The sequence below is a fragment of the Hypanus sabinus genome, chromosome 5 (assembly GCF_030144855.1).
Source record: "Hypanus sabinus isolate sHypSab1 chromosome 5, sHypSab1.hap1, whole genome shotgun sequence".
NCBI classification, from domain to species: domain Eukaryota; kingdom Metazoa; phylum Chordata; class Chondrichthyes; order Myliobatiformes; family Dasyatidae; genus Hypanus; species Hypanus sabinus.
Window position 1 is genome coordinate 184,357,488 of NC_082710.1, and position 24,326 is coordinate 184,381,813.

The window sequence follows — 24,326 nt, forward strand, 5'->3', positions numbered from 1 at the left end:
ACAATCTCTCAGTCTGATCGGTCCATGAACAATTCCTCACTCTGATTGGTCCATGAACAATCTCTCGGTCTGATCGGTCCATGAACAATCCCTCATTTTGATTGGTCCATGAACAATCCCTCACTCTGATTGGTCCATGAACAATCTCTCAGTCTGATCGGTCCACGAACAGTCCCTCACTCTGATTGGTCCATGAACAATCCCTCACTCTGATTGGTCCATGAACAATCTCTCACTCTGATCGGTCCATGAACAATCCCTCACTCTGATTGGTCCATGAACAATCTCTCAGTCTGATTGGTCCATGAACAATCTCTCACTCTGATCGGTCCATGAACAATCTCTCAGTATGACTGGTCCATGAACAATCCCTCACTCTGATTGGTCCATGAACTATCTCTCACTCTGATTGGTCCAAGAACAATCTCTCAGTCTGATCGGTCCATGAACAGTCCCTCACTCTGATTGGTCCATGAACAGTCCCTCACTCTGATTGGTCCATGAACAGTCCCACACTCTGATTGGTCCATGAAAAATCTCTCACTCTGATCGGTCCATGAACAATCCCTCACTCTGATCGGTCCATGAACAATCCCTCACTCTGATAGGTCCATGAACAATCTCTCAGTCTGACTGGTCCATGAACAATCTCTCACTTTGATTGGTCCATGAACAATCCCTCCATCCGATTGGTCCATGAAAAATCTCTCACTCTGATCGGTCCATGAACAATCCCTCACTCTGATTGGTCCATGAACAATCTCTCACTCTGATCGGTCCATGAACAATCTCTCACTCTGATTGGTCCATGAACAATCCCTCACTCTGATTGGTCCATGAACACTCTCTCAGTCTGATCGGTCCATGAACAATCCCGCACTCTGATCGGTCCATGAACAATCCCGCACTCTGATCGGTCCATGAACAATCTCTCAGTCTGATCGGTCCATGAACAATCCCTCACTCTGATTGGTCCATGAACAATCTCTCACTCTGATTGGTCCATGAACAATCTCTCAGTCTGATTGGTCCATGAACAATCTCTCACTCTGATTGGACCATGAACAATCTCTCACTCTGCTTGGTCCATGAACAATCCCTCACTCTGATTGGTCCATGAACAATCTCTCAGTCTGACTGCTCCATGAACAATCCCTCACTCTGATTGGTCCATGAACAATCTCTCACTCTGACTGGTCCATGAACAATCTCTCACTCTGATCGGTCCATGAACAATCTCTCAGTCTGACTGCTCCATGAACAATCCCTCACTCTGATTGGTCCATGAACAATCCCTCACTCTGATTGGTCCATGAACAATCCCTCACTCTGACTGGTCCATGAACAATCCCACACTCTGACTGGTCCATGAACAATCCCGCACTCTGACTGGTCCATGAACAATCTCTCAGTCTGACTGGTCCATGAATATTCTCTCAGTCTGACTGATCCATGAACAATCTCTAAGTCTGACTGATCCATGAACAATCTCTCAGTCTGACTGGTCCATGAACAATCTCTCAGTCTGACTGATCCATGAACAATCTCTCAGTCTGACTGGTCCATGAACAATCTCTCAGTCTGACTGGTCCATGAACAATCCCTCACTCTGATCGGTCCATGAACAATCTCTCAGTCTGACTGGTCCATGAACAATTCCTCACTCTGATTGGTCCATGAACTATCTCTCACTCTGATTGGTCCATGAACAATCTCTCAGTCTGATCGGTCCATGAACAGTCCCTCACTCTGATTGGTCCATGAACAGTCCCACACTCTGATTGGTCCATGAAAAATCTCTCACTCTGATCGGTCCATGAACAATCCCTCACTCTGATTGGTCCATGAACAATCCCTCACTCTGATCGGTCCATGAACAATCTCTCACTCTGATCGGTCCATGAACAATCTCTCAGTCTGACTGGTCCATGAACAATCCCTCACTCTGATTGGTCCATGAACAATCTCTCAGTCTGACTGGTCCATGAACAATCTCTCACTTTGATTGGTCCATGAACAATCCCTCCATCCGATTGGTCCATGAAAAATCTCTCACTCTGATCGGTCCATGAACAATCCCTCACTCTGATTGGTCCATGAACAATCTCTCACTCTGATCGGTCCATGAACAATCTCTCACTCTGATTGGTCCATGAACAATCCCTCACTCTGATTGGTCCATGAACACTCTCTCAGTCTGATCGGTCCATGAACAATCCCGCACTCTGATTGGTCCATGAACTATCTCTCAGTCTGATCGGTCCATGAACAATCCCTCACTCTGATTGGTCCATGAACAATCTCTCACTCTGATTGGTCCATGAACAATCTCTCAGTCTGATTGGACCATGAACAATCTCTCACTCTGACTGCTCCATGAACAATCCCTCACTCTGATTGGTCCATGAACAATCTCTCACTCTGACTGGTCCATGAACAATCTCTCACTCTGATCGGTCCATGAACAATCTCTCAGTCTGACTGCTCCATGAACAATCCCTCACTCTGATTGGTCCATGAACAATCCCTCACTCTGATTGGTCCATGAACAATCCCACACTCTGGTCCATGAACAATCCCGCACTCTGACTGGTCCATGAACAATCTCTCAGTCTGACTGGTCCATGAATATTCTCTCAGTCTGACTGATCCATGAACAATCTCTAAGTCTGACTGATCCATGAACAATCTCTCAGTCTGACTGGTCCATGAACAATCTCTCAGTCTGACTGATCCATGAACAATCTCTCAGTCTGACTGGTCCATGAACAATCTCTCAGTCTGACTGGTCCATGAACAATCCGTCACTCTGATTGGTCCATGAACAATCCCTCAGTCTGACTGGTCCATGAACAATCCCTCACTCTGACTGGTCCATGAACAATCCCTCACTCTGATTGGTCCATGAACAATCCCACACTCTGACTGGTCCATGAACAATCTCTCACTCTGATTGGTCCATGATCAATCCCTCACCCTGATTGGTCCATGAACAATCCCTCACTCTGATTGGTCCATGAACAATCTCTCAGTCTGATTGGTCCATGAACAATACCGCACTCTGATTGGTCCATGATCAAACTCTCACTCTGATTGGTCCATGAACAATCCCTCACTCTGATTGGTCCATGAACAATCTCTCACTCTGACTGGTCCATGAACAATCCGTCCGTCCGATTGGTCGATGAACAATACCCCGCTCTTCCTGTTTTGCACTGTTTATTCAGTTAATTTATAACCACAGTCATTTCTGTCGTTCACTGTATGACTGCCAGAATACAAATTCCACAAAATATGTAAGTTATAATAAACACGATACTGAGATATATATTAAATATACACATCCGGTCAGATGGATATACACACAATACACGAACTCACAATACACGATATACGTTGTACATAGTTTACACAATCAACAGACCGAATCTCACATCCACACACAAACTGTGTCCTTTTCTCTCTTTCACACACAACAGCATTCCCAACACAAACCTCAAGTTGGATCCATCCTGTGTTCCAGGATGTTCTGGGACTCAGGATATCTGAGGGCCAGGAGATTTGCTCTTTAAACAGAGCTTGAGTCCTGAAGACGAGCCTTGGCCAGGAAGGTTGACTGTTTATTGATTACTACAGATGCTAGTTGACTTGCTGAGTTCCTGCATCATATTGAAATTGTGTGTTTGCTTCTGGTCTCCTCATGTGAAGCTTCAGAGAGGATGCAGAGGAGATTTTCACTGTTGGCTTACTCTCCCAACTGAAAGAGCCTGGACTCTTCTTTACCAGGATACAGCATGCATTAGAAAGCACGCCTTATGAGGATCGTTTGAGTGAGTTGGGGCTTTTCTCTTTGCAGTGAAGGAGGATGAGAAATGACTTGATAGAGATGTACAAGTTGATAAGAACCAGAGACTTTTTCCTGGGGCGGAAATGGCAAATCGAGAGGGGTCAGATGTATTTTTTTATATACAGAATGGCAGGTGTGCAAAACACACTGCTGGGGGTTGGCAGAGGCAGACACATTCAGAACTTTTAACATTCTTTAACATTCAGAACATTCTTGGATAGGCACATGGATGACAGAAAAATGGAAGGTTGTGTGGTTGGGAAGGGTTTGTTTGATCTTGGAGTTGGTTAAAAGATCAGCACATGGTGGGCCAAAGGGCCTTGGCTGTGCTGTATGTTGGGCACCTTGTGAGGTTGCCACTGTTGTGGATAGCTGCCTCCACCACAGTCCAACGTAATGCAGTTAAACAGATTTACTGAGATATGATCTAAATTAAACACTTTCAGACACAACAGCCATGCTCAGCTTTGTTTCAGGAAAGCTGAACTTCCATTACCTGAGCAACCAGAGATGTGGCGTGCTGAGGGGTGGGGCACTGGAGCCCTGCTGGGAGGGGGAAGGATGGGAGCAGTTCCTGCTGGCCACATACCTTGTTGTCCAGGTCAAAGAGGTAGGAGTCATCCTCACGCACGTCAGCCTCTGCGTCCGAAATGATTTCGCCTACGTACCTAAAGAGCAGAGGACAGCGGTTAGACACCACCGCGGCAGGCAGAGTGAGGCAGGGAGGGAGACACAGAGCATGTAGGAAGTGAAAGTGAGGGAGAGAGGGCAAGGGGAGAGGGTGAGAAGGACAGAGCAGGTAGTGGGGAGATTGAGAGAGGGAGAGAGGAAGGGTAGATGGGGTGGTGGTGAGGGGGAGTGGGAGAGTGAGAGGGGAAAGGGACAGAAAGGGAGTGGAGAGATGGGGAAAGAGGAAGGTAGAAGGGAGTGAGGGTAAGAGGGAGGGGTTGAGGGGAAGGGGAGGGGGGAGTGAGGAAGGGGGAGAGGGGAAGGGGGTTAAAGGGATAGGGGAGTGGGAGAATGGGAGAGAGGGAGAGAAGGGGAGGGAGAAAGAGGGAGAGGGGAGAGAGAGAAGGGGAGAGGGGTAGGGAGACAGAGGGAGAATGGGAGGGAGGGGTGGGAGAGAGTGAGAGGGAGAGTGGGAGAGAGGGAGAGGAGGAAGGAGGGAGAGAGGGAGGAGGGTGGGGGAAAGATACACACACGCGCGACACCTCTCTACCTCTCTCAGAATCACGGGACACAGGGTGATGGAGGAACAGGGAGTTGGGGAGGGTTTGTGGGATGGGGGACTGAGAGGACGGAATTTGGGGTTGGGAATCAGTGGATGTGATAGTGGGGCCACAGAAGTTCAATTGGTGGCCGGATAGCAAGGTTTGAGAAATGGCATGAGGATTGGAGGGATGGCTTTGAGGGACGAGACTGAGGAATGGGAGAGTTAAAACAGAAAGCCACAAATACTGGACTGAAAGTGTTCTATTTGAATGCACTCAGCATAAGAAATAAAATGGTCGATCTTGAAATTCAGCTACAGATTGGCAAGTATGAATGATGCTGTGGCCATCTCTGAAACATATCTAAAGGATGGCTGCCATTGGAAGCTGAACATCCAAGGATATAAGGTGTATCAGGAAGGTAAGTTAACAGGCAGACAATGTGGTGTGGCCCTGTGTGTAAGAAATAATATTAAATCATTAGAAAGGGATGAAACAGGATCAGATGAGTTAAGAAACGACAAGGGTAAAAGGACCACAATGGCAGTTGTGTACAGGCCTCCAAACAGCAGCTGGGATGTGGATTACAAATTACGGCAGGAGATGGAAAAGATGTGTCAGAATGCCAATCACATAATCGTTGGGGATTTTAACATGAGATTGGGAAAACCAGGCCAGTACTGGACCTCAAGAGAAAGAATCTGTAGAATGTCTATGGCTTTTTAGAATAGCTTGTTCTTGAACCCACTAGGGGATTGGCTGTGCTGGACTGAGTGTTGTGCAATGATCCGGAGGTGACAAGTGAGCTTAAAGTTAAGAAACCCTTAGCGAACTGTGATCACAATATGATTGAGTTCACTTTGAAACTTGAGAAGGAGAAACTAAATTCCAATGTGTCAGTATTTCAGTGAAATAAAGGAAATTACAATGGCATGGGAGGGGAACTACCCAAGGTTGACTGGAAGGGGTCACTAACAGGAAGGACAGAAGAGCAGAAATGGCTGGAGTTTCTGTGAAAAATGAGGGAAGTGCAAGACAAATATATTCCGAATAGGAATAAATTTACAAATGGAAGAAGGACATTATCATGGCTGACAAGTGAAGTCAGAGCCAAAGTAAAAGCAAATGACAGGGCATACAATAAAGCCACAGCTAGTGGCAAGATAGAGGATCGGGAAGCTTTTAAAAACTTGCAGAAGAAAATTAAGAAGGTCAAGAGCTGAGGGTAGATTGGACCAATAGAAAATAACGCTGGAGATATTGTAATGAGAGACACAGAGATGGCACAGGAACTGAATGCGTATTTTGCATTAGTCTTCACAGTGGAATACATCTGCAGTACACCGGACATTCAAGAGTGTCAGGGAAGTTAAATATATGCAGTGAAAATTACGACTGAGAAGGTGCTCAGGAGGCTTAATGGTCTGAGGTCGATAAATCTCCTGGACCTGATGGAATGCACCCTTGAGTTCTGAAGGAAGTAACTGGAGAGATTACAGAGGCATTAACAATGATCTTTCAAGAATTGTTAAGATTCTGGCATTGTACTGGATGACTGAAAAATTGCAAATGTTACTTGCTGTTTAAGAAGGGTGGGAGGCAGCAGAAAAGAAACTATAGACCTGTTAGCTTGACATAAGTGGTTGGAAATTTGATGGAATCAATAGCTGGGAATGAGATCACGGAATACTTGGGAGGCACATGACAAGATAGGCCAGCATGGTTTCCTGAAAGGAAAATCCTGCCTGTCTAATTTTTTGAGGAAATTACAAAGGAGAAGCAGTGGATGTGGTGTACTTGGTTTTTCAGAAGGCCTTTAACAAGGTGCTGTACAGGAGGCTGCTTAGCAAAATAAGAGCCCTGGGAATTATAGGGAAGTTACTAGAATGGGTGGAGCATTGGTTGATTGGCACAAAGCACAGTGGGTATAAAGGGATCCTATTCTGGCTGGCTGCTGTTCCACAGGGGTCAGTGTTGGGACTGCTCTTTTTTATGATGTATGTCAATGATTTGGACTACGATACTAATAGATTTGTGGCTAAATTTGCCATTGATACAAAGGTGGAGGAGCGGGTAGTGCTGAGGAAACAGAAAGCCTGCAGAGAGACTTAAATAGGTTAGGGGAATGGGCAAGGAAGTGGCAAATAAAATACAATGTTGGGAAGTGTATGGTCATGCACTTTGGTGGAAGATATTAACAGGTAGACTATTATTTAGATGGAGAGAGAATTCAAAATGCAGAGATGCAAAGGGACTTGAGAATCCTTGCGCAGGATACCTTAAAGGTTAACCTCCAGGTTGAGCTGGTGGTGAAGAAGGGAAATGCAACATTAGTATTCATTTCTAGAGGTATAGAATATACGGGCAGGGATGTGATGTTGAGGCTCTAAAAGGCACTCCTCAGACCACACTTGGGAGTATTGTGTGCAGTTTTGGGCTCCTTATTTTAGAAAGGATAAACTGACATTGGAGAGGACTCAGAGAAGATTCACAAGAATGATTCCAGGAATGAAAGGGTTACCATATGAGGAACGTCTAGCAGCTCTTGAGCTGTATTCCCTGGAGTTCTGGAGAATGCGGGGGTGAGGGGGGGGGGGGGAATCTTATAGAAACATTCCTGATGTTAAAAGGCCTGAACAGATTTGCCATGGTTGGGGAGTCTAAGACAAGAGAGCACAAAGTCAGGATTGAAGGACGTCCATTTCGAACTGAGGTGTGGAGAAATTACTTTAGTCAGAGGGTGGTAAATCTGTGGAATTTATTGCTGTGAGTGGCTGTGGAGGCTGAGTCATTGGGTGCGTTTAAGACAGAGATAGACAGATCCTTGATTAGGCCAGGATATCAAAGGGTATGGGGAGAAGGCAGGGGAGTTGGGATGACTGGAAGGATTGGATCACCCCATGACTGAATGCTGGAGCAGACTCAATGGGCCGAACAGCCTACTTCTGCCCCTGTATAATGGTTTTACGGAATGGAATTGGGGGGGTGGGGTAATCAAAGGGCGGAGATGGGCCAGCTAACGAAGGAGGCCGAGGTGGACCCCAAGATGGAACAGCCTCCCTCGTGACGAGCCGGTCATGTGACAGACACTGTATCCACATGACGTGGTGGCAGGCAGGGTACTCACTCGCAGATGAACGTCCCCTGGGGGATGTCCTGCAGTGCGCGCACACCCCAGCCCATCTTCTCGGTCCTGTACAGCTGCAAGCGAACCCTGCCAAAAGAAACACAGGACAGTCAGAGTGGATCACACCCACCCAGCCCATCAGAAACAGGGTCCTGTTATATTGCATTTAAACCACCCACCTATTGTCTTTACCATACTCTCCGGAAACAGGGGAACAAGAAATAGGAGCAGAATTAGGCCATTCAGCCCATCGAGTCTGCTCCACCATTATGTCTAATTTATTAACCTTGCAACCCTTTTCTCCTGCCATCTCCCCATAATCTTTGTTGCCCTGACTAATCAAGAACCTCTGCTTTAGATACACCTAATGACTTGCTTCCACAGCCATCCATAGCAATAAGTTCAACAGATTCACCACCTTCTTGTTAAAGAAATTTCTCCTCATCATTCTAAAGAAATATCCTTCTATTCTGAGGCTGTGCCCTCTGATCCTAGACTCCTCCACTATAGGAACATCCTCTCCATATCCACTCTATCTAGGCCTTTCAATGTCCAATAAGTCTCAGGATAGTCAAAGTGAACTAAAATTCCCTAACCTATACTGCCCCCACCGTACCATCACCCACTAGAAATGAGAGCAGTCGGAGTGGACCAATACCCCCCACAGTCGCAAGCCCTTTGGCAGACCCTTCAGTTTATTTCCAATAATCCCAGTCGCCTGCAGAAGGGCTGTGTCATTTTATGCCAGCCTGTTTTAAGGGCCTGTCTGATTTAAACGCTGCGCCTGTGTCTGTTGCTCCCTTCCCCCGGCCCTGTGCCGAGAGGCTGATTCACAGCTCAAAGAACATTGTTCAGCCTAGACTTACCCTCTTCCCTCCGCCTTACCCTTCTTCCACACACCATCTCCTCCCTCCCCAGGTTCCTATCTCACTCACACCCTTCCCTCCCCATCCTTTCTCCTTCACCATTCCCCTACCAACCCTGTCTCCTTCTGCCCACCCCATCTTTTTCCTCCCACTCCGTCCCTTCCCTCTCTCCCTGCCCAGGTTCTCCTGAGTAAGCAGTGCCTTTGCCCACGGCTGGGTAGATGGAAGCTGTCTGTGTGATGTCGTACACTGGAATAACATCTTCTGAACATGTAGCCTCCAAAAGCTCCTGGGGCAAAGAATGCTGTATAACCAGCCAAGCAGGAGGCAGGAAGTGATGTACTGAGCTGCAGGGTAATGAGCAGCTAATGGACTGTTTTGCAGTGTCAGCTGAAAAACTTGACGTTCAATTCGCACCACCAACTCCAAGGATGAAGGCAGCATCATCATTAAGGACTCCCACCACCCACTACCATCAAGAAGGAGCAGAAGACTGTAGACGCACACTTGACATATCCGATTCCCAAACAGACCAAACTGTTTAGTTCTCCTTTTGTGCTGTTTTAAATATTTATTATAATTTATCATTTGCATTGAAACAAATTTCATGACGTGTCAGTGATGATAAACCTGATTTGGATTCTTCTTCAGTGCTCTCTCTACTCCAGAGAACGGTACAGATGGAGGCTGACAGATATTTTGAGTTAGAGGGGAAGGAGTCAGGAGGGGGCAGGGTGAGAGGAGGTGAGTGAGGTGGTGAGAGAGGAGGGGGTGGTGAAGAGAGGGGGGTGAAGGTGAGGGGAGGGTGGAGGGTTGAGGGAGGCGAGGGAGAGTGGTGAGGTGGCATTGGACTAGCCATAAGCTTACTGAACAGCAGAGCATGCCTGATGGACTGACTGGTCTCTCATTGCTCCGACATTCCCCAACCCCAGCCGCACTTACTTGATCCCACTCTGGACCACTCGATTCTTGCACGACCTCCAACAGGAGCAGGCCTGATTGCACTCGAAGATCAGGGGAGGTTCGATCTTGTTGAATTCTTGCAACAGCCGTCCGTCCTGCCGTTGCAAAGTAGCACGTGTTATGGTGGAACTCCACCGGGACCCTTACTCATCAAGTGAAACATGCCGTGCCGATGGTAGTGAAGGCACACCGGCCTGCATGGGACATGGTCACTCACTACTACCAGGAGGCTTAATTTTAAGGTAACTCAACCAAGCCCAGCTGCAAGAGGAGGAGGGTTGCGATTGAGGCTAGCAATCTCATACCATAAAAACCCAGAGCTACAAAAACACCAACAGAAGCACCAAAAATGTCATCCCTGGAGAAGAGAAATGCACCAAGAAGATGGGCTACACCTGGGGACAATGTGAAATTCTGGCCGAGAACAGAGGGCTCCAGCAAGCTACTGCTGGGGCCAGTAGAGGTGACGGGCTTCAGAAGATCATTTTAATGTGCTTGGAGGAAAGTATAGAGGAGCTTTTGTGTGGAACACCTTGCCAGCCGTGGTGCAGAGACAGAAACATTGCTGGCATTTAAGAGACTCTTAGATCAGCACATGGGTGTATGGGAGGGGTAACACCCCTGGCAAAGGGGCTTGTCGTGTCTATTCTTGGGCCCCTCACTCAGTCCAGCCCCCACCGGACACTCAGTTCTCACCTGTGGCCCCAAGTAGCTGCTTACATGTGACAGAGGCCACACCCCAATACACCACTTCGACAGGCAGGCTAAACAAGTGACAGTAGTGGTGGCCTCATTCCTCAGTGAGATAGGGACATGTTTGTCCTAGCTTGCGAAGTCAGCTCCAGCAGACTGGGTGGATGGGATCTACAGTGAGATCAATGTCCAGGAAAGTGGTTCTACAACACCACGTGGTGAGCAAAAGGCAGGGCAAGGCACAGAAGCAGTCATGGTCATTCACTGCAACCCAGTTTGTGAAGCTTGTACGTACCACTGGACCTTGACCTCAGGTGGGGAGAGTGAAACAGCCCCAGTGCAACTTCAAAAACTCTCCCACCCAGGCATCCTGTCGTCAGAGGACAAGATGGACAACTACCACCTGATATAAACATGGATGATAGAAAAATCGAGGGCTATGTAGGAGAGGAGGGTTAAACTGATCTTGAAGCAGGTTAAAAGGCTGGCACAACATCATGGCTGACAGGAGGTTTGATGATGGCAAATTAATCCTTGTCTCTTCCCAGTTTATTTCAACGACTGTAATTAACTGGTGAGGAAGGCACCTCTGGGCTAAGGAACAAGCACACTGACAGATTAGATGTGTGGTCTCCAAGAGGACCACAACCTTGTCGTGGTTTGGAGGCTTGTGTGTCTCAGTGGCCTGGAGAGCCATTCTGCTTGGACTCAGGGCTTTATGATTTTGACTCTTGGTAGGGTCACCCATACCAAACAGGTCAAAGGGTAGAGGCCAGACAAGAAGTGGTCTACCAGTCCTGCAGGTTTGGGGGTTCAGCTCAGGGCTAACAATCCTGATCTGGAAAACAAAACTCCCACTCCAATATGTGGGATCAGAAAAAGCTGCAGAAAGTCTTAACCTCAGCCAGTTCCATCATGGCATGAAGAACATTGAGGACACCTTCAAAAGGTGCTACCTCAAGAAAAGGATATCCATCATGAAGGATCAGGACAAGCCCGTCTGCTCCACTAAGAGAGCAGGTAGTTTAGACTGAATCAGTGGAGGTGGGGGGTGGGGGTGAACTGGGTTTTTATGGCAGACTTGGCCATGTTCACAACTCGCTGTAGTTTCTAACTCTCTTACTAGAGTGCGGTCCTCCCTGTGCAATAAACCACTAATGACTGCACATGGGAGCAGAAGGAAATGAATTACGTACCTTATCATACCAGCAGCGGATACTGAGCTGTCCACAGAGACAGTTACTGGAGGAGCAGTCGTCCAAACAGGTGCAGTGCTGTGGAGAAAGGAAAATTTGTCAGAGGGGCAAACGCTTCAGCCCACACTGAGCACATCGCACACGCACACAACTCACAGCCCACACTGAGCACATCTCACACACACACAACTCTCAGCCCACACTGAGAACATCTCACACACACACAACTCTCAGCCCACACTGAGCACCTCACACACACACAACTCTCAGCCCACACTGAGCACATCTCACACACACACAACTCATAGCCCACACTGAGCACATCACACACACACACAACTCTCAGCCCACACTGAGCACATCACACACACACACAACTCTCAGCCCACACTGAGCACATCTCACACACACACAACTCTCAGCCCACACTGAGCACAGCTCACACACACACAACTCTCAGCCCACACTGAGGACATCTCACACACACACAACTCTCAGCCCACACTGAGCACATCTCACACACACACAACTCTCAGCCCACACTGAGCACATCTCACACACACACAACTCTCAGCCCACACTGAGCACAGCTCAAACACACACAACTCTCAGCCCACACTGAGCACATCTCACACACACACAACTCTCAGCCCACACTGAGGACATCTCACAAACAAACAACTCTCAGCCCACACTGAGCACATCTCACACACACACCTCTCAGCCCACACTGAGCACATCTCACACACACACAACTCACAGCCCACACTGAGCACATCTCACACACACACAACTCACAGCTCACACTGAGCACATCACACACACACACAACTCACAGCCCACACTGAGCACATCTCACACACACAACACTCAGCCCACACTGAGCACATCTCACAATCACACAACTCTCATCGCACAGAGCACATCTCTCAAACACACAACTCTCAGTCCAAACTGAGCACATCTCACACACACAACTCTCAGCCCACACTGAGCACATCTCACAAACACACAACTCTCAGCACACACTGAGCACATCTCACACACACAACTCTCAGCCCACACAGAGCACATCTCACAAACACACAACTCTCAGCCCACACTGAGCACATCTCACACACACAACTCTCAGCCCACACTGAGCACATCTCACACACACACAACTCTCAGCCCACACTGAGCACATCTCACACACACAACTCTCAGCCCACACTGAGCTCATCTCACACACAGAACTGTGTCAGCACACACTGAGCATTTCTCACACACACAACTCTCAGCCCACACTGAGCACATCTCACACACACACAACTCTCAGCTCACACTGAGCACATCTCACACACACACAACTCTCAGCCCACACTGAGCACAACTCACACACACAACTCTCAGCCCACACTGAGCACATCTCACACACACAACTCTCAGCCCACACTGAGCACATCTCACACACACAACTCTCAGCCCACACTGAGCACATCTCACACACACAACTCTCAGCCCACACTGAGCACATCTCACACACACAACTCTCAGCCCACACTGAGCAGAACTCACACACACAACTCTCAGCCCACACTGAGCTCATCTCACACACACTCAACTCTCAGCCCACACAGAGCACATCTCACACACAGAACTGTGTCAGCCCACACTGAGCACATCTCACACACACAACTCTCAGCCCACACTGAGCACATCTCACACACACAACTCTCAGCCCACACTGAGCACATCTCACACACACACAACTCTCAGCCCACACTGACCACATCTCACACACACAACTCTCAGCCCACACTGAGCACATCTCACACACACACAACTGTGACAGCACACACTGAGCACATCTCACACACACACAACTCTCAGCCCACACTGAGCACATCTCACAAACACAACTCTCAGCCCACACTGAGCACATCTCACACACACAACTCTCAGCCCACACTGAGCACATCTCACACACACAACTCTCAGCCCACACTGAGCACATCTCACACACAACTCTCAGCCCACAGTGAGCACATCTCACACACACACACCTCTCAGCCCACACTGAGCACATCTCACACACACACAACTCTCAGCCCAAACTGAGCACATCTCACACACACACACACAACACTCAGCCCACACTGAGCACATCTCACACACACACAACTGTGTCAGCCAACACTAAGCACATCTCACACACACACAACTGTCAGCCCACACTGAGCACATCTCACACATGCAACTCTCAGCCCAGTGAGCACATCTCACAAACACACAACTCTCAGCCCACACTGAGCACATCTCACAAACACAACTCTCAGCCCACACTGAGCACATCTCACACACACAACTCTCGGCCCACACTGAGCACATCTCACAAACACAACTCTCAGCCCACACTGAGCACACCTCACAAACACAACTCTCAGCCAACACTGAGCACATCTCACACACACAACTCTCAGCCCACACTGAGCACATCTCACACACACACGACTCACAGCCCACACTGAGCACATCTCACACACACAACTCTCAGCCCACACTGAGCACATCTCACAAACACACAACTCTCGGCCCACACTGAGCACATCTCACACACACACGACTCACAGCCCACACTGAGCACATCTCACACACACAACTCTCAGCCCACACTGAGCACATCTCACAAACACAACTCTCAGCCCAAACTGAGCACATCTCACAAACACAACTCTCAGCCAACACTGAGCACATCTCACACACACAACTCTCAGCCCAAACTGAGCACATCTCACAAACACAACTCTCAGCCAACACTGAGCACATCTCACACACACAACTCTCAGCCCACACTGAGCACATCTCACACACACACGACTCACAGCCCACACTGAGCACATCTCACACACACAACTCTCAGCCCACACTGAGCACATCTCACAAACACACAACTCTCGGCCCACACTGAGCACATCTCACACACAACTCTCAGCCCACAGTGAGCACATCTCACACACACACACAACACTCAGCCCACACTGAGCACATCTCACACACACACAACTGTGTCAGCCCACACTGAGCACATCGCACACACACAACTGTCAGCCCACACTGAGCACATCTCACAAACACACAACTCTCAGCCCACACTGAGCACATCTCACACACACAACTCTCAGCCCACACTGAGCACATCTCACACACACAACTCTCAGCCCACACTGAGCACATCTCACACACACACACACACACAACTCTCAGCCCACACTGAGCACATCTCACACACACACACAAACACAACTCTCAGCCCACACTGAGCACATCTCACACACACACAACTCTCAGCCCACACTGAGCACATCTCACAAACACAACTCTCAGCCCAAACTGAGCACATCTCACACACATAACTCTCAGCCAACACTGAGCACATCTCACACACACAACTCTCAGCCCACACTGAGCACATCTCACACTGAGCACATCTCACAAACACACAACTCTCAGCCCACACTGAGCACATCTCACACACACAACTCTCAGCCCACACTGAGCACATCTCACAAACACACAACTCTCAGCCCACACTGAGCACATCTCACACACACACAACACTCAGCCCACACTGAGCACACCTCACAAAAACACAACTCTCAGCCTACAATGAGCACATCTCACAAACACAACTCTCAGCTCAAACTGAGCACATCTCACAAACACAACTCTCAGCCCACACTGAGCACATCTCACAGACACACAACTCTCAGCCCACACTGAGCACATCTCACACACACACAACTCACAGCCCACACTGAGCACATCTCACAAACACAACTCTCAGCCCACACTGAGCACATCTCACAAACACAACTCTCAGCCCACACTGAGCACATCTCACACACACACAACTCTCAGCCCACACTGAGCACATCTCACAAACACACAACTCTCAGCCCACACTGAGCACATCTCACACACACAACTCTCAGCCCACACTGAGCACATCTCACACACACACAACTCTCATCTCACACTGAGCACATCTCACAAACACACAACACTCAGCCCACACTGAGCACATCTCACAAACACACAACACTCAGCCCACACTGAGCATTTCTCACACACACAACTCTCAGCCCAAACTGAGCACATCTCACAAACACAACTCTCAGCCCACACTGAGCACATCTCACACACAGAACTCTCAGCCCACACTGAGCACATCTCACACACACAACTCTCAGCCTACACTGAGCACATCTCACACACACAACTCTCAGCTCACACTGAGCACATCTCACACACACGACTCTCAGCCCACACTGAGCACATCTCACAATCACACAACTCTCAGCCCACACTGAGCACATCTCACACACACGACTCTCAGCCCACACTGAGCACATCAGAAACACACAACTCTCAGCCCACACTGAGCACATTTCACAATCACACAACTCTCAGCCCACACTGAGCACATCTCACACAGACAACTCTCAGCCCACACTGAGCACATCTCACGCACACACAACTCCCTCATCTGATTTCTGCATTGGCCATGTACCAACTACCCTGCTATTCCTCTTCCACACAATTTTCTTTTAGTAATTTATTGTAATTTCTATGCCTTGCTTTATACTGCTGCCACAAAACAATCAATTTCACAACATACTTCAGTGATAATACAGTGACATGCAAAAGCTTGGGCACTCCTGATCAAAATTTCTGTTATTGTGAATAGTTTAGTGAGTAGAAGATGTACTGATCTCCAAAAGTCATAAAGTTAAAGATTAAACATTCTTTCCATCATTTTAAGCAAGATTAGTGTATTATTTTTGTTTTGTACAATTTTAGAGTGATTAAAAAAGGAAAGGAACACCATGCAAAAGTTTGGGCACCCCAAGAGATTTGAGCTCTCAGGTAACTTTTACCAAGGTCTCAGACCTTAATTAGCTTGTTTGGACTATGGCTTGTTCACAGTCATTGTTAGGAAAGGCCAGGTGATGCAAATTTCAAAGACTTATAAATTCCCTGACTCCTCAAACCTTGTCCCAACAATCAGCAGCCATGGGCTCCTCTAAGCAGCTGCCTAGCACTCTGAAAATTAAAATAAATGATGCCCCCAAAGGAAGAGAAGGCGATAAGAAGATAGCAAAGCATTTTCAGGTAGCCATTTCCTCAGTTCGTAATGTAATTAAGAAAAGGCAGTTAACAGGAATGGTGGAAGTCAAGTTGAGGTCTGGAAGACCAAGAAAACTTTCCGAGAGAACTGCTCATAGGATTGCTATAAAGGCAAATCAAAACCCCCGTTTGATTGCAAAAGACCTTCAGGAAGATTTAGCAGACTCTGGAGTGGTGTGCACTGTTCTACTGTGCAGCGACACCTGCACAAATATGACCTTCATAGAAGAGTCATCAGAAGAAAATCTTTTCTGCATCCTCAACACAAAATTCAGCGTCAGAAGTTTGCAAAGGAACATCTAACAAGCCTAATGCATTTTGGAAACAAGTCCTGTGGATTGATGAAGTTAAAATAGAACTTTTTTGGCTGCAATAAGCAAAGGTATGTTTGGAGAAAAAAGGGTGTAGAATTTCATGAAAAGAACACTTCTGCAACTGTTAAGCATGGGGGTGGATCGATCATGCTTTGGGCTGTGATGCAGCCAGTGGCACGGGGAACGTTTCACCGGTAGGGAAGAATGAATTCCATTAAATACCAGCAAATTCTGGAAGCAAACATCACATCATCTCTAAAAAAAGCTGAAGATGAAAAGAAGATGGCTTCTACAACCGGATAATGATCCCAAACACACTTCAAAATCCACAATGGACTACCTCAAGAGGCGCAAGCTGAAGGTTTTGCCATGGCCCTCACAGTTCCCCGACCTAAACATCATCAAAAATCTGTGGAAAGGCCTCAACAGATCAGTGCATGCAAGACGGCCCAAGAATCTCACAGAACTAGAAGCCTTTTTGCAAGCAAGAATGGGAGAAAATCCCCCAAACAAGAATTGCAAGACTCTTAGCTCGCTACAGAAAGTGGTTATAAGCTGTGATACTTGCCAAAGGGGGTGTTACTAAGTACTGACCATGCAGGTGCCCAAACTTTTGCTTCGGGCCCTTTTCCTTTTTTGTTATTTTGAAATTGTAAAAGATAGAAATAAAAAAGTAATCTTGCTTAAAATATTAAAGAAATGTGTGATCTTTAACTTTATTGCCCTTTGGAAATCAGGTAATCTTTTACTCACTTAGCTATTCACAGTAACAGAATTTTTGACCAGGGGTGCCCAGACTTTTGCATACTTATGCCTTATGCCTGTTATCGGAATCAGTATATTATTGTCACCTCTACCAGGAGACAGTGAATCTTGTATACTGTTCATACAGATTAGATCATTACACAGTGCCCAGTGTAAAAACTACCAAGATTGCAATACAGATAACGATAAAGGTGCAGGATCATATCAAGATAGATTATGAGGTCAAGAGTCCATCTTGTCACAAAGAGTTCTGCTAAAGAGTCTGATAAAGCTGTCCTTGAGCCCAGTGGTAGCTTTCAAGCTATTGTATCTTCTGCCCAGCGGGTGGTAGGTGGGGTCTTTGATTATGCTGACTGCTTCCAGAGGAAGTGAGAAGCATAGACAGATCCCTGTGATCTGCTCCTCTGTGTGCACAACTTCCTGCAGCTTCTTAAGGTGGCATGCAGAGCAGTTGCTGTACCAAGCAATTTTCCATCCAGACAGGATACTTCCTTTGTAAGACTGGGAAGAGTCAATGCAGCATGCCAAATTCATCCTCCTGAGGAAGTAGAGGTTAGTGAGCTTTCTTGGCAATGTGGTTGGAATAGGACAGGCTATTAGTGAAGTTCACACCTTTGAACCCTCTCAACAGCAACACTTGTAACAGGAACCTTTTCGAACAGCTTCTTACCCTCTGCTATCGTATTTCTGGACACTCCCTCCCATTTGCACCATTTATTTATGCTTTTTACAGTAATGTCGATACATTGCTCTGTACTGCTGCCTCTGAGCAAGGTATAATAAACTAAACACCACCAATAATAGCCTGTCCTGCTCCAATCACTGATAGTAAACCCGATTCTGCAAAGGATGGAAAAGGGAAGTTAGAAAAGTGGTCAGAAGGTATTGGAAATCGAGCAGACAGGTGGCCTCTTCTGAAATGTTGTCCTAGCCTCACTACGGGCAGAGAACAGAAACTAGAATGAAATGTGGGCGGCATGGCAGTGTAGAGGTTAATGTACAGTGCCAGCAACCTGGGTTCAATTCCCGCTGCTTTGTGACTACGGGTTTCTTCCCTTTGCATTTCACCTACTAAGGTGCAACATTTCACATTTGGCCGGGATGCAGGAAATCTGAAATAAGGACAGAAACACTGGAAATACTCGGGTACACAGTATCCATGGAAAGAGATATAGTTCAAGTTTCAGGTCAAAGACTCTAGAAAGAATGGGCGGGGAGGGTTATATAGGACAATTAAGTTACTTCTTAAAGGGTGAGGTTAAGATTGCTGTGCTGATAAAAACATTTGGTTGATGAATTTATAGTGGTGGTTAGAGATAACCATGCAAAGCATATGAATGCAAAGTTACAGGAAACTTTTGGGAAGATCAGACCATTTACAGACGGATGATATTGGATCTGAGAACACTGAGGCTGTCTACGAGAAGGGTCAGAGCCGTTTCTACTTCCTGAGGAGACTGAGGTCCTTTAACATCTGCCAGACGATGCTGAGGATGTTCTACGAGTCTGTGGTGGCCAGTGCTATCATGTTTGCTGTTGTGTGCTGGGGCAGCAGGCCGAGGGTAGCAGACACCAACAGAATCAACAAACTCATTCGTAAGGCCAGTGATGTTGTGGGGGTGGAGCTGGACTCTCTGACGGTGGTGTCTGAAAAGAGGATGCTGTCCAAGTTGCATGCCATGTTGGACAACGACTCCCATCCACTCCATAAGGTACTGGTTAGGCACAGGAATAGGTTCAGCCAGAGACTCATTCCACTGAGATGCAACACTGGGCGTCATAGGAAGTCATTCCTGCCTGTGGCCATCAAACTTTACAACTCCTCCATCGGAGTGTCAGACACCCTGAGCCAACAGTCTGGTCCTGGACTTATTTCCACTTGGAATAATTTACTTATTATTATTTAATTATTTATGGTTTTATCTTGCTATATTTCTACACAATTCTTGGTTCGGGATCAATAAAGCATGTCTGTCTGTCTGGATCTGGAGTCTGGCTATAAACCAAGAGTGACTGGAAGTGCTGAATTCAACACAGAGTCTGCAAGGCTCCAATGGGCCCTGACAGAAGATTGTCACTAACTGGTTAGAGTGTGAGTGAGAGTGGAATGGGAAGTTTAGAGTTGAGTGATAAACTCCCACAAAACAGTCACCAGTGTTTGCACAACATGGAGGGGAAAGGGGACACTCAGCAGATCAAGCAGCATCTATGGAGTCAACATTTCAGGCCAAACCTTTCATCAGGTCTGGAAAAGAACGGAGCAGAAGCCAGAATGAGAATATTGGGGGGAAGGGTGGAAGAGGACAAATTGGCAGGTGGTAAGTGAAAGTTCAAAGTAAATTTATTATCAAAGTACATCAACACATACAACCTTGACATTCATTTTCTTGTGGGCATTCTGAGCAAGTACAAAGAAACACGATAGAATCAAAGAAAACCACACACAAGATGGACAAACAACCAGAGTATGAGACAACAAACTGTTCAAATAGAGGGAAAAAACAAAATAATCAGAATAAATAAATAAGCAATAAATATTGAGAAATGAAATGAAAAGTCTTTGAAAGTGACTCAAAGAGGGAGGAGAGGGGGAGGAAGGAGGGGAGGGGAGAAAGAGTGGAGCAGGAGGGGAGGAGACAGGGTGAGGGAGGGGAGAGGGTGAAGGTAGCAGAGGGGGAATACATTCTTCTGGCTTTATTCAGCTTTGGTCAGACCATACTCCTCCTATGTTTTATGCTTGATACAACTTATTACATGTCTAGATCAACAGCAATAACATACACAAAAAAGTGCCATGAACGTGCTTTTCACCTCGTAGGAGAATAAACTCTCACCAAGACACATGGAAAGACATGTATTTCTCCTCAGAAGAATCAGCTAAATCACTGCATGGCCAGTGCACTGCTCTCCCGAACAGCGAATCAGTGCTTGTCAGTCAGCCTCAGCGGGACAGCTACTCAGTAGGCACTTTATTAGGTACACTGCTTATTAATGCAAATATCTAATCAGACAATCATGTGCCAACAACTCATAAAAGTCTCCAGACGTGGCCAAGAGGTTCAGTTGCTGTTCAGACCAAATATCGGATTGGGGAAGAAGTGTAATTTTATTTATTTAAAGCAACACACACAAAATGCTGGAGGAACTTAGCAGGCCAGATGCTCCCTGAGTTGTTGAGCTCCCCCAGCATTGTGAGTGTGTTGCTTTGGATTTTCAGCATCAGCAGAATTTCTCACTTACAATTTGTTTTAATTTTATTTAGAGATACAACTTGTTAGAGGCCCTTCTGGACCAATGAGTGGCAGTGCTCAGCAGTCCACCTATTTAACCCTTGCCTAATCCCAGGACAATTCATAATGACCAATTAACCTGCTAACCGGCGTGTCTTTGGAGTGTGGCAGGAATGCAAGTGGCTTTGACCATGGAGTAATTGTTGGTAATTTGTGTATCTCAGAATCTGCTGATGTCCTGGGATTTTCATGCAGAACAGACTCTCAAGGAGGGTTCTCAACCTTTCTTATGCTATGGTCCCTTACCATTAACCGAGGGATCTGTGGACCCCTAGTTGGGAACCCCTGCTCTACAGTTTGTAGAAAATGGTGCAAAAAACCAAACAAAGAAAATCGAAAGAGTGGCAGTTCTGCGGGAAAAAACGCCTTGCAAAAGAGAGGCCGGATGAGAATGGCCAGACTGGTTCAAGCTGACAGGAAGGTGACAGTAACTCAAATAACCACGTTACAACAGTGGTGTGCAGAAGAGCATCGCTGAACGTGATGCTTGAAGTGGACGGGCTACCGCAGCAGAAGACAATGAACATATGCTAAGTGGCCATTTCATTAGGTACGGGAGGTACCTGACAGAGCTATCATCAAGTGTATATTGATCCTTGGGCATCTGCTTCACCGACATACTTGAGGAAGGGAATCCGCTGCTCTGACCCAGTCTGACCTATGTAATCAATTCCTAATTCAGGGGGAATTAGTGGTGGTACTGTCTGTCCACATCCCAAGAGAAAATATATTGAAGGAATATTTAAAGAGGTGAGCTGTGTGGACTGGGTGGCATGGTAACGTAGTGGTAGCTAACGTAGCTAACGACCAGGGTTCAATTCCCACTGCTCTTTGTAAGGAGTTTGTATGTTCTCCACATGAATGCATTGGTTTCCGCTGGGTGAGAATTTCAAAGATGTACAGGGCAGTAAGCATTAGTATGTTGTGGGCATGCTATGTTGGCGCAGGACTGCCCACAGCAAAATCCTCGGACGCTGTTGATCGTTGACGGAAACTATGCTTTTCTATGTATGTTTCAGCATACATAGGACAAATAAAGCTGATCATAAAAATCTGATTACACCGCTACTCCTGCGTTCACGGGTTCTGGGTACCTGAAGGTGTGTAATGTTCCTGTCGATATTCATCATGGATGTCTCACAATTTTCAGAGATATACTTGTAGTCCTCTGGAGCCATCTCCTCATCCACTGCATTCACACACGGTATTGGGACATTCTCATACCCTCTTGCAATGTCCCTGAGAAGGAGCGGATTGGGAAAAGGACAGAAGATAGTCAGCTCTTACCCAGAATCAGAATCAGGTGACAATAGGCCACAAAATTTGTTGTATTATTGCAGGAGTACAGTGCAATACATAAAAAAACCAGTAAGTTACAACAAGGAATACCTTACAATTAATACAGCGCAAAAAGAGAGGAAAATAGTGATGTAGAGTTCACGGTGAGGGAACTTCTTTAACCAGAGGCTGGTGAAATTGTGGAATTCATCGCCACAGATGGCCAAGTCATGGAGTATATTCAACGTGAGGTTGATAGATTATTGATTTGGAAGGGCACTGAATTGCCTAATCCTCTGTCTTACAGTCATGGTTTCATGAACCACAAAGAAGCCCACACGTTCGGTCTGTTAGGGCACACACCTACGGACAGCCAATGCTTTGGGCCGAAACCCTTCGGCAAGACATCGAAGAGTTTCCGCCCGATATGCTGATAGAGCTTTTTTTCATAAGATGATACCTGGCCTGCCAAGTTCACCTGTGTTGCTCAGATTTCCAGACCTGCAGAGTTTCTCCTGTCTGTACCCAGAAACCTGAAACTGCACAAACTTTCCATGGATGAACTCTCGATGAGGACTGTTATGTGTTCCCCCGGCTTTCGCTGCAAAGCCTGGTCTCAGAATTTCACTCCCTTTCCCACTGACCTGCAAAGAATATTATAAACCTCAAATTATCACTGAACCAATCAGAAGACAGAATTGATCAGGAATTCTTCAGATATGCCCCCGTTCAGTCTAACAGACAGGATTCAAGCTGAAATTCTGTTTGCCCTCCTTCCAGTCTAACAGACAGATTTGGATCTGGAATTCTGTTTGCCCTCCTTCCAGTCTAACAGACAGTACTAGATCTGGAATTCTGATTGCCCTCCTTCAGTCTACAGACAGTATTCGATCTGGAATTCTGTTTGCTCTCCTTCAGTCTACAGACAGTATCCGATCTGGAATTCAGTTTGCCCTCTTCAGTCTACAGACAGTATTCGATCTGGAATTCTGTTTGCCCTCCTTCCGTCTACAGACAGTATTCGATCTAGAATTCTGTTTGCCCTCCTTCAGTCTACAGACAGGATTCGATCTGGAATTCTATTTGCCCTCCTTCAGTCTACAGACAGATTTGGATCTGGAATTCTGTTTGCCCTCCTTCCGTCTACAGACAGTATTCGATCTGGAATTCTGTTTGCCCTCCTTCCGTCTACAGACAGTATTCGATCTGGAATTCTGTTTGCCCTCCTTCAGTCTAACAGACAGTATTCGATCTGGAATTCTGTTTGCCCTCCTTCAGTCTAACAATATTCGATCTGGAATTCTGTTTGCCCTCCTTCAGTCTAACAGACAGTATTCGATCTGGAATTCTGTTTGCCCTCCTTCAGTCTAACAGACAGTATTCGATCTGGAATTCTGTTTGCCCTCCTTCAGTCTACAGACAGTATTCGATCTGGAATTCTGTTTGCCCTCCTTCCGTCTACAGACAGTATTCGATCTGGAATTCTGTTTGCCCTCCTTCCGTCTACAGACAGTATTCGATCTGGAATTCTGTTTGCCCTCCTTCAGTCTAACAGACAGTATTCGATCTGGAATTCTGTTTGCCCTCCTTCAGTCTAACAATATTCG

General features: G+C 46.7%; 1 protein-coding gene across 1 annotated transcript in view; it reads right to left on the bottom strand.

Moving 5' to 3' along the window:
• Positions 1–24,326, bottom strand: part of ehmt2 (euchromatic histone-lysine N-methyltransferase 2) — a 475,985-nt gene that overhangs the window by 16,807 nt on the left and 434,852 nt on the right. Inside the window, exons 26-30 of the mRNA XM_059971113.1 lie at positions 22,536–22,680; positions 11,904–11,981; positions 9,994–10,109; positions 8,186–8,272; positions 4,437–4,515 (exon numbers count right to left, since the gene is read on the bottom strand). Coding sequence (XP_059827096.1) covers positions 4,437–4,515; positions 8,186–8,272; positions 9,994–10,109; positions 11,904–11,981; positions 22,536–22,680 — 505 coding nt within the window. The remainder of the gene's footprint in view (positions 1–4,436; positions 4,516–8,185; positions 8,273–9,993; positions 10,110–11,903; positions 11,982–22,535; positions 22,681–24,326) is intronic.